Source organism: Cetorhinus maximus, chromosome 22, assembly GCF_964194155.1.
Source record: "Cetorhinus maximus chromosome 22, sCetMax3.hap1.1, whole genome shotgun sequence".
Lineage (NCBI taxonomy): Eukaryota > Metazoa > Chordata > Chondrichthyes > Lamniformes > Cetorhinidae > Cetorhinus > Cetorhinus maximus.
The window spans coordinates 71,996,858-72,012,508 of NC_135900.1; the positions used below are offsets into that span (position 1 = coordinate 71,996,858).

The window sequence follows — 15,651 nt, forward strand, 5'->3', positions numbered from 1 at the left end:
GAGAGTTATGAAATATCTCCTTAAATGCCCACTACTGCAATCTACTGCTTAAATTTTAGCCTATTTTCACAGTTTGCTTTAGCTAACTCTGTCTTCATACTTTTGTGGTTGCCCTTACTTAACACTAGTTTTAGACCCAAGTTTCTCACCCTCAAACTGAATGTGAAATTCTATCATGTATGTTACCTGGAGGACTATGAGATCTTTAATTAATGATTGCGTGTGGCAGGGTGCCACATGAGATCAGCCATTTTGGTGGTGAGTTGGTCCTGTGGACCCTACACAATTTCAGTACTTCATGCAAAATGGGAACAATCTGTAGCCCTATGGCTAATATTGATTCTACCTCCCAACAGGTGTTACGGCTGCTTTTCCATGGACGTTATTGCCAGTGTTGCATTTGGTACACAAGTGGACTCCCAGAAGAATCCAGAAGATCCATTTGTCAAGCATGCAAATTTCATTTTTAACATAAATTTCTTCAAACCCCTTATTTTGCTCAGCAGTAAGTATCACCACTTTTATTGTTCTCCTCTTATGTTTAATCCTTTCAGTCATATTAATTGGGTATGTTATTGGACTAGTAATCCAGGGGTCTGGACTAAAGATTCGGAGAAGATCAGGTTATATCTCACTATGACTTTTTGAGAACTGAATTCTGTTTAAAAATCTGGAAATAAACCATGACCAGGAAGCTGTTAGATTGTCATAAAAATCTAGCTAGTTCACTAATATGGAAAGGAAGCCTGCGGTCCTTACACGATCTGGCCTAGTTGTGACTGCAGTGCACACCAACATGCCCTGCCCTATAAGTTGCTTGTGAGAGCAAAGCTCAGCCTATTCTTTTTGGATATTTGAAAGGCCTCCAAAGCAACTGATATGTATTCAGCAGTGACCAAAATAATCTCAAGAGTCGCTGCATCAGCGAGCTTCCTTTGTCACTTGCAGGCTGACTGCAACTTCCCTTCTCGTAGAAAAGAATCAGAACTGGGCTCTGGAACTCAGAGCACTGGAACTGGAAACAGAATCCTATCATTCAATCTGAGAATGGCCATTTCAAGGCTGATCTGTGGTTCCTGTGGCACTCTACGCCAAGAATACCACATTCTCTTCTCTTTGCCCCCTTCCCCCTGCCTCCCTTCAACCCTCCTCCCGCTCACCTAGCAATGTGCTTTGGAGCACAGAGAGCAAGCCAGTAAAACTGCACAAAAATCAGGGCACTATGGATTTCGATATATGTTGTAAAATTTGTTTTGATATCCCATTAAAAGCCCTCAGGTTTTGCCTGCTCCTCATTGTGGCTCCCAAAACTTCAACTGTTTGCAGTTTCTATGACATTTAGTGACAGCCTCTGTTGTCATTGTTTGTAAGTAGTTATGTGCAAAGCTACTAGAATTATTACTTCCCTTTCTCTTCTGAAGGTGAGGACTCGCTTTGGATTCAGTTTTAGGACTACCAACATCCATTCACTATAGACCAGCTGTGTCCACGCCTTCACAGCGTTGGGGAGGAGGGGTGGTGAATTAATTTTTAAAAATTCGTTCATGGGCTGTGGGCCTCGCTGGCTAGGCCAGTATTTATTGCCCATCCCTAATTACCCTTGTTCAGAGGGCATTTTAAAAGCCAACCACATTGCTGTGGTAAGGGCAGTGGGTTTCCTGTGGGACAAGTGGAGAATAAATCCCTGACATGTGATCTATGATGACATTTCTTCTATTTCAGTAATATTTCCCTCCATCATGATGCGTATTCGGCACTTTTTGCCAGGTACATCCATGAGCAAGGTGAATGACTTCTTCACCAGTGTGATTAAAGATATTATAGCACAGAGGGATCAACAGCCTTCAGATCAGGTAATGTTCCTCAGCCCCATCCTCATCGGAGCCCCTCCTAACAACTATACAATGTGACTTTTTTACAATAGCCATCTCCATGTCAGGTGTAGCTCAATGGACAGTATTCATTCACTGGGTCAGAGAAAGTTGGGTACCGTGGTGCAGGGAGTCATTCAAGCACGAACATATGATCGGGGGCAGGAGTAGGCCACTCGGCCCTTTGAGCCTACTCTGCCATTCATTGAGATTCTTGCTGATCTGATTGTAACCTCAACTCCACATTCCAGACACCTGAACATTGGATGTAGACTGACACTCCTGGCTAGGAGTACAGGAACAAGGTTAGGCCATTCAACCTCTTAGTCTTGTTTTGTCATTGAGTTGGTTCATGGCTGATAAGAATCAGAACTCCATCCAACCTGTACTGGCTCCATATCCCTTAATAAATACCCTCGGTAGTAAAAATCTACCAATCTCAGACTTAAAATTATCAATTGACCAAGCATCTACTGCTTTTTAGGGGAGAGAGAAATTCCACATTTCTACTATCATTTGTGTGATAAAAGGTGGAATCACCCCAGATTTGCACTAAGCGTGGTAACGAGGGGGGAAAAAAGGTGTTTTACCTGCTGGCCACAATAATGGCTTTTTGTGGTGTATCATTCCATTCCTGGCATGTCCCGCCTCATTAATTATGCATACACGGCCCACACACAGGCTCGCTGGTGGGCGGGCTCAGATTTGCCTACCATGCCATGACTTCAGCGCTTCCTTGCTCCAGGCACCCATATGTAAAGCACGCCAGAGTTCAAGCCTGCTTCATGTCTTCAGACCAGGACTGCTCCAGGTGACAGATAGACCCAAAAGCAAAGAAGATGGCAGCTCCCAAACCTGGTGACGCCCCTCTGGGGCACTGTTGGACGTAGTGAAAGCCGCCATGATGTCCCGCTTTGGCCGCAGGATGTCCACCAGAGTAATTAATCCGGCCTGGGAGGCGGTGGCAGCGGCGGTAACGCCACTGGAGCACAGAGGAGGTCAGCCATCCAGTGCAGGAAGAGGATGAATGCTCGCATCTGTTCCTCCAGGGAAAGTCAATCACCTCATCGCTCTCAACTCACACACGAATAAGCCCAGCATACATCCACAGGGATCTTACTCTGGAGCTCGCTACCTCATCCCGTCCATACTCCGCTCACCACACAAACATTCCACGCGGTGCCATGTGTCCTGCTCACACACTATCTGTTTTCATGCAGGAGAGGTCCAGACCAGATATGGAGTGGCCCATATTAGACCCCTCGCTCACTTTGCGGAGCGTGCCATCGTGCTGACTGGTGAAGACGTGGACCATGCCTGTGGCAACAGTGAGGTCGGTGGCAAACACCCACGTGAGGATCCTGCACCACATTATCCCTCCCTTAATGCAACTGTGAGTGTCTCTCTCTCCTGCTTTTGACTCTGCTGCCATGTACTAATCATCTCTACTTTGGTTCACAGGGAGCTTTGCCAAGCAACCGACCCCCTCAGCCAGCCAGTCCCTCAGCTCTGTCCAAAAGGACACTTCCTCCACTGAAGAGCTGGAAGTAAGCAGCCTGGAAGACCCATCATAGCACTTACCCACACCCTCCACCGGCACACAGACACAGCTTTCGATGGGACCTAGACCTAGAGCAGGCTCGGGTTCACACTCTGATGGCCACCTCATGGACATGTGCCAGCAGCAGGAGGAGGCAGGTTCAACTAAGCTCCCTGGCTCTCGGAGAATTGCTGGGGAAGAGGCATCTGTGAGGTCAGAGTCGGATGATGAGCCTCTGGATTCAACCTTCCAACTCGTTATGGAGAGTCAGCAGAAGGCGGGGGAAAATCACGCAGAGCAGTTGGAAACCCACAACAGAGTGGCATACGAGTTGGAGGAGTGCATCTGCCTGTCCCTGGTGAAGTGGTGCCCACATGTGCGCACATGGAGGTCTCCATGAGAAAGATGGCAAATACCATGGAGACCCTGGTCCTGCAGAACGTGGAGATGCATGCAGATCTGCACTCCATCGCGGTAGCCATAGGTGAGTTCCTGCAGTGGCAACGCAAGAGGGAAACGGGGAACCTCGACATCCCTCCAGGTGCTCCTTCCCCTCAAGGAGTCAGGCCAGGGCCCTCGGGCACCCGAAGGGAGGAGGAGCGGCAGCTGGGCACCCCTGGGTCATACTCAGGATTCTCAGAGGCTGTCCTCTGCCTCCCCTTTGCCTGTGACCCCCTCAGCCTCGTCCTCTGTCACTGCAGAGGGAGCAGCTGGCCCACAGGAGGACAGCAAAGCAAGCCGGGGCCCTCAAGACCTCGGCTCTCCAGAGGACGCATGCCAAAGTCATCAGAGGCAACAGGGCCAGCCATTGTACAGGCTGTCTCCACCCCTGCTGCGGATGTCAGGGCAGCACCTGGAAGAAGAGGTAGGCCTAGAAAAGTCAAAAATTCCTGATCACAAGTGGTTGCCCATTTTGTCACTTATAAATATATTCACTTCCACTGAGTAATGTGTAATGGTGTCTTTCAGCTTCACTTACAGGCTTTGTGAGTCCTCCCCCTGCATCCCACCCACTAGCAGTTCAGCTGCACGCAGCCGGACCACGAGTGATTCTGGAAGGAGAGGTGTGTTTGTGGTGGGGCCTTTCAGAGCCTCATGCAAGCATTTGCCCATACATGCAGAGCCTTCCTATATCGCATTCATCTTTATGTTCCAGGCATTTTCAATGCTGCCTGCTGGGGTTCTCTTTCAGTTGTCCATCTGAGCTGACCTCCATCTCTGCCCACCGACTGATCACACTACCATGCAGCACCTGTGGTTGCCTAACGCGAGGCTCCGCTTACTTTGGATTTGAAAATCATGGTCTTAATAAGTTTTTTCCTCAGCTCCCCTGTCCTTTCCCCCTCTCCCAGTCACCCATGTCCTTTCCTCCATCACTGTTGACCCCCTGGCATCTCCTTCCACCTCCCAATTACCAAACCGAACCCTTTTCTTTCCAGTATGTCCAGGTGAATGTGTATGTTCCCTACATTCCTGAGAGTCCCGCCCCCATCCGCATTGACCTCCCTGCTTGCTGCTTGCCACCCCCAGGACCCATATCTGCCTCTGAGTCCCCACTAACCACCCTCACCATCCCTTCTACCGCTATCGTTGCATCCTCAACCTCCCACCATTCCGGCTCACTCTGCCCCCCTCTCTCTCCATGCCCTCCTACCATGCCCACCCTCAGTTCACACCCCAGGAGGCAGTCATTGACTCGATATTCCCCCCCACCGGACCCCTTCCTCCTCTGAACCACTTCCTCCCCCTGGACTCCTTACTCCCAACCGAAACCCTTCCTTACCGCTGAAGTCCTTCCCCTCTCTGAACTCCATCCCTTATGCCTTCTTCCCCCCTTACAACTACCTCACCAGTTGCCGCATTCTTCCCTGTTACACCTTCCCCCCACCCCGCCCCGTGCTCCCACCTCTCCTCCCAACCTCACCCCCCCAACACCTTTGTCTTCCCCCTCCCAACTTCTCCCCCCCGGTACAGCTTGCTCTCCCAGCCCAGGCCCCCAGCCCAGGCACCCCCCCCACGCCCCGGTATACCTCCCTCTCTCCCCCACTCCGATGATCATCCATAGCAGCCCATGGCCAAGGCTGTGATTCTGTGAAGCAGACCCTAGACATCTTCAGAGACCTCCCACCTTCCGTGAGCTGCTTCGCGGCAGAGCCATATCCATAAGAATCCACCCAGTATGTGATGCACGTGTTCCTCCAGGGTCCAGTAGCTGTAGAGCTCCATCGTCTCCTGCTCCTTGGATGTCTGTGATGTAGCAAGGCTCTAACGATAAGTCCCAACTTCTGCATGTCATACTTGTCAAGACATGTTCTGGGCCAGCAGGTTTTCCCGCCGGCGTAACGGTAAATTGGGCGTTGGGGGGTGATTCCGGTCGGGACTTACTTTGTACCCCATTAGCAGGACGCCAGGACACTGGCCTCCAGCGGGATTGGTGTTCCGCCAAGGCCGACATCATCGAATGATCCCGCTGTGCTTTCACACCAGCATGAAGCCAATTTTTGGCCTTCTCGTCATATTTTCTGCTCACACCTGCCATGACGTGTCTGGCAATTCCAGCCGAAGTGTTTTCTAAACTCTCTTTTGAATTGCCTTTTTCTGATTTTAAGGTTACCTCCCTTTGTCCTGCACCCTCCCACCAGCAGAAAAAGCTTTTAGTAATTCATTTCAAAATACTGAAAGCTTCAAGCAAATCATCCTTCAACCTTCTATATAAGGCTGGGGGAGTGCTGAACTGTCAGAAGTGCCCTCTTTGAGATGAGATGTTAAACTGAGGCCATGTGTTCCCTCTTACAGGATGTAAAAGATCCCACTGTGCAAAGAGCAGCAAGGTTATTCTGCCCAGTGCTCTTGACAACATCTATACCTCAGAACAGATTATCTGGTCATCATCTCATCGTCACGATTTCCATGTTACAACAGCGGATAAATGGCACGAGCACTTCATTGGTTGTAAAGGGCTTTATGACATTATCGGATTGTGAAAGGAGCTGAAAATTTGGTGTCAGTAAGTGCTCAAGATACTTATCAAACTCATTTCTTAAAGGGCCTTACAGCAGAATTAAACCTGCTAATCAGGGCATCTAAACAACAATAAATTGTATTTATATACTACCTTTAATGTGACAAAATGTTCCAAGGGGCTTCACAGGAGCATTAGTGGCACTGAACCACAAAGAAATGTTAGGTCAGATGACCAAAAGCTTGATGAAAGAGGTGGTTTTAAGGGCATCTTAAAGGAAGCGAGAGAGGTAGAGAGGTGGAAAGGTTTAGGTAGAGTATTTCAGACTAAAGGCTTTGGCAGCTGAAAGCATGGCCGGCAATGGTAGAATGATGAAAATCAAGGATGCTCAAGTGACTGGAATTGGAGGAGCACGGATAACTTGGAGTGTTGTAGAGCTGGAGGAGGTTACAATGATGGGGCGCGGGGGTGGGTACGGCAATGGAGGAGATTGAAAACAAGGATGAGAATTTTAACATCGAGGTATTTGCTTAACCAGGAAACAATCATAGGTCAACGAGCACTAGAGTGATGGGTGAATGAGTCTTGGTGTGAATTAGGATATAGGCAGCAGAGCTTTGGATGAGCTTCAGATTTTGGAGGCTGGAAGATGAAAGTCCAGCCAGAAATGTCAAGTTTAGAGGTTACAAAGGCTCGGACGATGCTTTCAGCAGCAGAGATGAGGGATGGAATCAGGAAATGCCACTGAGGTAGAAGTAGGTGGTCCTAATGATGATGTGAAAATGTGGTTGGAAGCTCATTTTGTGGCTCAATATGTCACCAAGGTTGAGAACAGCCTGGTTCAGCCTCAGACAGTTGACATAGAGAGGGATGGAATCAGTGCCTAGGGAATGGAGTTTCTGGTGGGGACCAAACATAATAGCTTTGATGTTCCCAACATTTAATTGAAGGAAATTTCTGCTCATCCAATACTGAGTGTTGCTCAAGCAGTCTGATGATTTAAAGGCAATGGAAATACCTAACCAATGATATTGTGGGAGTGCCTTCACCACACAGACCTCAGTGGTTCAAGAACTAACTTTTGACGGGCAATTAGGATTGGACAATAAATGCTGGCCTTGTCTCTGAGACTCACAAGAATGAATAGTAAAACAAATCATCTTTTTATATGTGGAAACCGAGAACTGATGAACATTTCTCCTGATGTGAGTTATCGATCAGCATGTGTCTTCACGTTCTTCAAAATCACAAAATGGCTTGTGATGGAATTTGCTACTTAAACCCAAGTTCTCTGAAATAGAATATGGACTCACAGAAAGTAATATCATTGTAGCCACTCATATTCCAAAGAAAAAATCCACCTTTATTTGGATTAAACCCAGCAATCAGTAGTTCAGGAAAGTTATGCTTGTGGAGTCCAAAACTAGGGGTCATAAATAAAAGATCGTCACTGATATATCCAATAGGGAATTAAGGAGAAAACTTTTTACTCAGAAAGTGGTTAGAATGTGGAAAATGCTACCACAAGGAATAGTTGAGGTGAATGGCATTGATACACTTAAGGAGAAGCTAAATAAGCACAGAAGGGAGAAAGGAATAGAAAGATATTCTGATAGGGTTAGGTGAAGAGAGTGGAAGGAGGCTTGGCACAGACCAGTTGTAATGAGCAGCCTATTTCAGTACTTCAGAATTCAATGTAATCCTTAGTCATTTATTGCTTCTCTGCTTGGACTTCTTGTGTCCTGCGGACATCCCAAAGTCTCCATCCAATGAATTACTCTTTTCGTACACAACACGGAAGAAGATAAATAATTTGAATTGGAGCTCCTATTGGAACTAAAACAGTTTATCGAGGTGTAACATTAAGCATTGGATGTCTTTCTCTGCCCCCGCAATCTTCCTCAACAAGATGCCCATTGTCGTCTTTCAACCATTTCCTTGTCTCAGGTCTTTACCTATGACATCTGGCTTCCAATAAATAGGGTGTCTGAAGGAAAGGAATTCCAATAAAAGTTTTGGAAGTATTTTTTAAGACATGTTAAAAAAGAACTAACAAATTTAATAAAGTGAGAACCAGTGCAGGCACAGTGGGTCGAATGGCCTCCACTCTGTCAAATTCTATGGTGCTGCAAGACGTGCAAATTGTCAAAGACATTGTGGGGTTAGATAATGATGCCCTCCACAGTCAAATATTCTTCCAACATCAATAGAAATGGGCTGACAAATAAAGAATTACTGCTTGGATGAGGTTGCAGAAAACTGGCACCAATGATACACTCCAGTACAAATGGAAACTTGAGAGAAGGAGAAACATCAATAGCTCCAGTTTTGACCACTATCGAGGTGGCATTTTTAATAGTGATTTCATAAACATTCTATCTTTGAGGCAATTTTGCATTTCAAAGTAATGAATATTTTATCATTTAAAAGGCAGCTAAATGTTCATCATTAATTCTATCTCTTTGATATTACCTTCTGATAATTTTATAGAGGCTGCAGTCTTAATTTATATTTGATGGTAATTTTTGTTGAAAGGGAACTTTATCATTCCTAGTTACCACACAATCCTAAAAACATTACAAGGGGCAAGATCTGAAATGTACTTGATAGGAAAAAATATCCGTTCCTTCTCCTGTTCTGTAGGTTACAGCTATTACTGAACTGGTTAAATGGAGACTGATCACTCACCACTTGTCCAAGTAGTTATTCTTCACTTGTCTAGATAATGAGTGTGAACGGTGCTTCAACCACACTTAGGGGATTGGAGAGGATGGGATCGATGGAGGGGAGCAAACCCAGTCCTGTCCATGCGCAAGCCCCGTGACTGGTTGCGACTAGGGGACAGCTTATCTCTCCTTGCTCCTGAACCAAGGCCAGTCCTAAAATCAGCTAAGTCAGTTGAGGCCAAGAGTTGAAGGCAAGATTTCAGCTGCTCTCTGGGTTAACCCCCTGAGCCAACTGGGGCCTCTGGATCTGACTTTCTAATGTTGTAATGTTTAAATTTATGGTTGAAACACGTGTGGTTGTAACACAATCCCCCTCACTCCAACCCATTGCCATTTGAAATAACATGTCTGAGCCGATTAGCAGGTCGAGAGAGCCAAGTCCACACATGTGTAAATATGGTGATGTATACCTGCACTAGGGATAAATGTCAGCAATTCCTTATCACAAACATCAATTAAAGTAGAAAACCTTTGGTCTCTCTAGGCTATCTAAACATTACCATTGCCTCTACAGTCAGCTGCAGGATTGACTTGCTGCAACTTTTCTGGGAGTTGTATCTTCATTGGCAATCAAATCCATCTCAACCTCACTCGAAACACAGAATTGCAGGTCTTTCATTCCCATAAAGTCACTTCCAGGCGAGTTTGCAGTATTTCACAGAGAAATTGGAGAAAACATTTCCTGAGCAGTCCTAGAAATATCCAGGAGAACCTCACTCAAAATGGAACGTGACTAATCCAGTGACCAAAAAGCCAATGGGATTACAGTAATTATATGAAAATGCGTAGCATTGTAGAATTCCTAAAATCACTGATCAAAGTCCCCATTGTTCCATCTATTGTAATGAGAAAAGAATTTGTCTTATTCAGCCAGGCTTGCACATGTTATGTATGTCGGGTGTTCCAATGTTGACCATTTTCCATCAATTCTATAAAAGTTGCTGGAGCAAGCATAGCTGAGATCCATTATAAACCCAGTGATGGCCAAAATTGAGAGAGAGGATCACACTGAATCGTTTTCATACCCCAGCTGTAAAACAATATGCAATATTAAAAAAAACTGAACCAGACATGAGAGGGAATTTTCCGTGCCTGTTGGCGCCGGACATCATGGCAGGCCTGAGTGGGGGGGAAGGTCAAAAATCAGTTTCACATTGTGCAACCAGTTTGCAATTGTCTGCTCTGCTCGTCAGTGGCGGGCCGCGTTTCCTGCTGCCGAATGTCGGGAAGTTCATTTTAATACATCTGCATATCATTGTAAACCCAGCTCGCCAGAATAATCCACCCCCCCCCCCCCCACTCTGGATCATCCAGGTACACGTGTTTCACAACAGCATTTATAAGGCGTGCAGCTGGTGAACTGCAATTCTAGGGGAACTCAGAGGTGAGTACACAATAACGTTGCGCAGTGCTCACCAGGGTTGCCTGTTAGACTTCAAGGTTGAAGTGACAAGCATTCAGGCGAGGGCGCAGGCAAGTTGCATTTTCCTGGCTGGCTGACGGTGCTGTGCCGGGGCAAGGGCTGCACTGCGGTTGAGGTGAACTGGTGGGGAGGCTAAGGGCTGCATTGTGATTGATGGTAGTGCAGAAGCACGTGTGGTAGTGGGAGGGACGTGGCCACGCATTAGGGAAACATTGCATAAAGTGACCGTTCCTCCACAGCTGAGACAGTTCAGGTGCAGCCACATTGACATGCTTGGAGTCGGGCCTTTAGCTTATCTGCCCACTCAAACAATGCAGAGACATGAAAGTGCCAAAAATTGCTCCAGAGCTTTTCAGCCCTCGAGCACAGACTGCAAACTATTTAGTGTTTAGTGGATTACAGAACAATTGGAAGATTAGGCACGTTGTACAATCACCTTGTGAAAGATGGCCATGCAACAGTTACTGGTGGAAGTGCTTCACAGCCCCTTGCAATGTCATCATTCATGTTTGGACCAGTCTCCCCCATGGTTCAAGTGGACAGTGCAGCTTTGCAGTGCATGTTAGGGAGAATGCCTGTGCCTGAGCTGAGAGTACAGTGTGCAGTTAAGTGGGCAAAGCTGCCGCCAATCGGTCGGGTGGAGTGGGCCGGAAGTGGTTGGGGTTTCGGGCAGCCATGCAGCTCACTAAACTATGGCCATCCAGGTGGTGGCCAGCACTCTCTGGGATGCGTTAAGGGGCCTTCAGACATAACCAAGAAAGGTTCTTAGTACACCCAAGCTGACCCACGCATCTCTCTCTTTCATCCTGTAAGAGGAGTACATCAAGAGCATGGACCCTGGTAACCTAGCTGTATGCCTCACGGCTTACAGAGAGCAAAGACGAAGGAGAAGAGAGCGATGGAAACACCTGGCAGGGCAGAGGGACAAGCAGCACCCTCAGGAAGAAGGGGAGGCTGGGGCTCCTGTGCACACTGCTGAAGAGCCACAGGGAGCCACCACTGGTCAGCACCTCATTAGACCCAGGGTCTATAGACGGTGCTTGTCATTCCTGCAGATGACCAAGAACCAGTGTCGCTGAAGACTGCTTATGTCTAGGGAACTGGTCGGTCACATCTGCCACCTGCTGCAGGATTGGTCGCCCTGGGGACAAGGAGTGCATCCACTGGCAGTGGACATGAACGTGACTGCGGCGCTCAATTTTTATGCCAGTGGCTCCTTTCAGGGCTCCACAGGTGACCTCTGAGACATATCGCAATCCTCCACGCACAAATGTATCCATGAGGTCATGGACACCACCTTCACGATGGTACCCTGTGGGTACCCAAGGGCCCCTGGCTGACTCATTGAGGAGAAGGGGAAGCTGGAGTCCGGCAGCCCTTTCAAGTTGACACTATTGGAGGCCAACTATGGCGTCAGTGATGGAGTTTAGCCCACGCAGTAGTGCAGGACCAATGTCCTGGACCAAGGTCTCCCTGGTGGCCGAAATCCTACCTGTGTTGACCTTGGCGCATTGGCATGCTGGCACTGTCACCTCAGAATATAAGAACATAAGAAGTAGGAACAGGAGTAGACCATTCGGCCCCTCGAGCCTGCTCCACCATTCAATAAGATCATGGCTGATCATCTTGTGTTTCGATTTCCACGTTCCCATCTAACCCCGATAACCTTTGATTCCCTTGCCTAACAAGCTTCTGTCTACCTCTGCCTTAAAAGTATTCATGACCCCGCCTCCACCACCTTCTGAGGCAGAGAGAATGAAGAAGGGCGGAATCCTTCAATGTGCCTTGCACTCTGAGGAGTGTAGTGGACATCCCTTCCTGATGTTCCCGAGCTTGTATTTCCCATTCCAGCAATTGAGGTAAGGCCAAGTCCAGAGACTCGTCATTTGACTTAGACTCAGCAGATTTCTGGTCTCCAGCATCCTCTGAGTGCCAGACCCTGGGAGGTCCCTGCCACCACCTGCCGTGGGTCAGACTGTGCGATGTGCTCTCCAGATTGTGACCCCGAGGCTACTCTAAACCTTGGTTTCACTGAGGTATGTGTCTCTGTGCTGGTGGAGGGTGGGGGTGAATGCTGTGACTGGTCTTCAATGAGGGTTTCAGCAGTTTCCTCTTCTGATGTGTCTTTGGGTCATGAGTCAAGGACCTGGGTCGCGGACTCCCTTGGCTGTTTCCCAGATGTGCCTGCGAAAGCAAGGGGAGATAATTAGTGCATGGCAGCGGCCTGTGAAACAGGACACATCACTCACAGCAAAGTTGTCTGATGGATGTTGCACTGCTGGATCCTTACTTGGTTGAACATCGCCAACTTCACCGTCAGCACAGGAACGTTCCAGATCATTGCCGGCCAGCTGGATGACTCAATTTTCAAAGTCCGTGAGAAACTTGATTTCGGGCATTCCTCCACCTGTCTGCAACTTCTCCCTTTTGTTGTGTGCCAGCTTGTTCTGTATGTTCTGCATGGACAGAGATGGAGAAAGTGCAAACAGGTCACCTGCCAGGCCAGTTGATAAGTATGCCTGCCATGTGTGGGTGGTGAGTGGTGCCATGGATGGAATGAGGACAAGGAAGGTGTGTGTGAGAGTGAATGGTGATGTCCCTTGAACTGGCAGTGAGTGAGATCCCTGTGGATGTGTGATGGGTTTGTGAGTATGTGAGTTGAGAGTGATGAGAAGAGTGACTTACCCTGGCGGAAAGGAGCAGATCATTCATCCCCTTTTGGCACTGGGTGACTGTCCTCTGTTGCAGAGCATTGGCACTGACCACCACTGCCACCGCCTCCCAAGCCAGATTGGTGATGTTGCTGCCCCTCCTGCGGCCAGAGCAGGAGTGGAGGACATTATGGTGGGCCTCTACGGTGTCTAAAAGGCGTTTCAGGGACATGTCACTGAATCGGTGGGGCTGCAATCTTCTTGCCTTCCAGGGCCATGTCTTCTGTGCAGCAGTCCTGGGCTGGAAGCAGTGAAGGCATGCGCTTGGCTGCACTTTGAATATGGCGCCCGGCATGAGGAAGTGGCGAGGTGACGGCATGGCAGGCAAATCGGAGGCCGCCTGCCTGCGAGATGGCATGTTTCCCAGGAAATAATGATTAATGAGGCGGGATTGGGACGATACAATGTGAAAAGCCGCCGTTGTGGCCGGCAGGTAAAAACTTTCTTTTTCACGCCAGCTACCGCACTTTGTGCAAATCTAGGACAATTCGCCTATACACGTTCCTCTCCAATTATCATGAGGTACATAAGAGGCCTCAACACAACTGTCTCTGGCTCATCTAATCTAAGCAGGGTTGATGGGATGAAATAGTGATTTTTTTTCTTCTCCTTCAGTCCTGATGATGAAGTTCAAATGATTTTCCTTTCACCTAAAGAGTCCATCCTTCATACAAGGACAGTGAAAGTTAGTGGGCTGCTAGTCTGTGGAGGATATCACCAGCTGAGGCTAGTCTGGCCCTCACCCAAAGTCCACACATATGCCCTTCCCACCTGGAATCTCGGAATAATGAGGAGGAGTGGGAACCCTGAGCCCAGAGCAGCTATAGCCCAATGGTAGTGTCCCGAATTGCTGCCCCAGCTCAGCAACCTTGCACCAGGGCAGATGGAGAATGGAACCTGGGACCTACTGGTCGCTCCATGCCTTGGTATTACAGTGGGTTCTGCATTCAGTCACCAGGTCATCAGGAAGAGTGGCAGCAAAAAGAAATGCACTTGACTTAAAGGGAGGACGAGGCAACCATGGCTGACAAGGGAAGTCAGGGACAGCATAAAAGCTAAAGAGAAAGCATACAATGCGGCGAAGAGCAGTGGGAAACCAGGGGATTGGGAAGCCTACAAAGACCAACAAAGGACAACTAAAAAAGAAATAAGGAGGGAAAAGATTAAATATGAGGGTAAAGTAGCCAGTAATATAAAAGAAGATTGCAAGAGTTTTTTTTTAGATATATAAAGGGTAAGAGAAAGGCAAAAGTGGACATTGGGCTGCTGGAAAATGATGCTGGAGAAGTAGTAGTGGGGAACAAAGAAATGGCGGAGGAACTGAATAGGTACTTTGCGTCAGTCTTCACAGTGGAAGACACGAGTGACATCCCCAAAGTTCAAGAGAGTCAGGGGGCAGAGGTGAGTATGGTGGCCATTACCAAGGAGAAGGTGCTAGGAAAACTGAAAGGTCTGAAGGTGGATAAATCACCTGGACCAGATGGATTACACCCCAGAGTTCTGAAGGAGATAGCTGAAGAGATAGTGGAGGCATTAGTGGTGATCTTTCAGGAATCATTGGAGTCAGGGAGGGTCCCAGAGAACTGGAAAATCGCTAATGTAACTCCCCTGTTTAAGAAGGGAGTGAGGCAAAAGACGGGAAATTACAGGCCGATTAGCCTGACCTCGGCCGTTGGTAAGATTTTAGAGTCCATTATTAAGGATGAGATTTCAGAATACTTGGAAGTGCATGGTAAAATCGGGCAAAGTCAGCATGGTTTCATCAAGGGGAAGTCATGCCTGACAAATCTGTTAGAATTTTTTGAGGAGGTAACGAGTAGGTTAAACAAAGGAGAGCCAATGGATGTTATCTACTTGGACTTCCAGAAGGCCTTTGACAAGGTGCCGCACAGGAGGCTGCTCAGTAAGATAAGAGCCCATGGTGTTAGAGGCAAGGTACTAGCATGGATAGAAGATTGGCTGTCTGGCAGGAGGCAGAGAGTGGGGATAAGGGGGTCCTTCTCAGGATGGTGGCCGGTGACTAGTGGAGTTCTGCAGGGGTCAATGTTGGGACCACAACTTTTCACTTTATACATTAATGATCTAGATGAAGGAACTGAGGGCATCCTGGCTCAGTTTGCAGATGATACAAAGATAGGTGGAGGGACAGGTAGTATTGAGGAGGCGGGGAGGCTGCAGAAGGATTTGGACAGGTTAGGAGAATGGGCAAAGAAGTGGCAGATGGAATACAACGTGGGGAAGTGTGAGGTCATGCACTTTGGTAGGAAGAATAGAGGCATAGACTATTTTCTAAATGGGGAGAGAATTCAGAAATCTGGAGTGCAAAGGGACTTGGGAGTCCTAGTCCAGGATTCTCTTAAGGTTAATTTGCAGGTTGAGTCGGTAGTTAGGAAGGCAGATGCAATGTTGGCATTTATT

General features: G+C 47.8%; 1 protein-coding gene across 5 annotated transcripts in view; it reads left to right on the forward strand.

Annotated features, from left to right (window-relative positions):
• The window catches only part of tbxas1 (thromboxane A synthase 1 (platelet)), a 242,859-nt gene that overhangs the window by 189,005 nt on the left and 38,203 nt on the right, over nt 1-15,651 (forward strand). For all 5 annotated transcript variants that reach the window (XM_078568528.1, XM_078568527.1, XM_078568529.1 and 2 more), the window contains 2 exons: nt 357-505; nt 1,723-1,853. In XM_078568528.1, the coding sequence (XP_078424654.1) occupies nt 357-505; nt 1,723-1,853 (280 nt within the window). The remainder of the gene's footprint in view (nt 1-356; nt 506-1,722; nt 1,854-15,651) is intronic.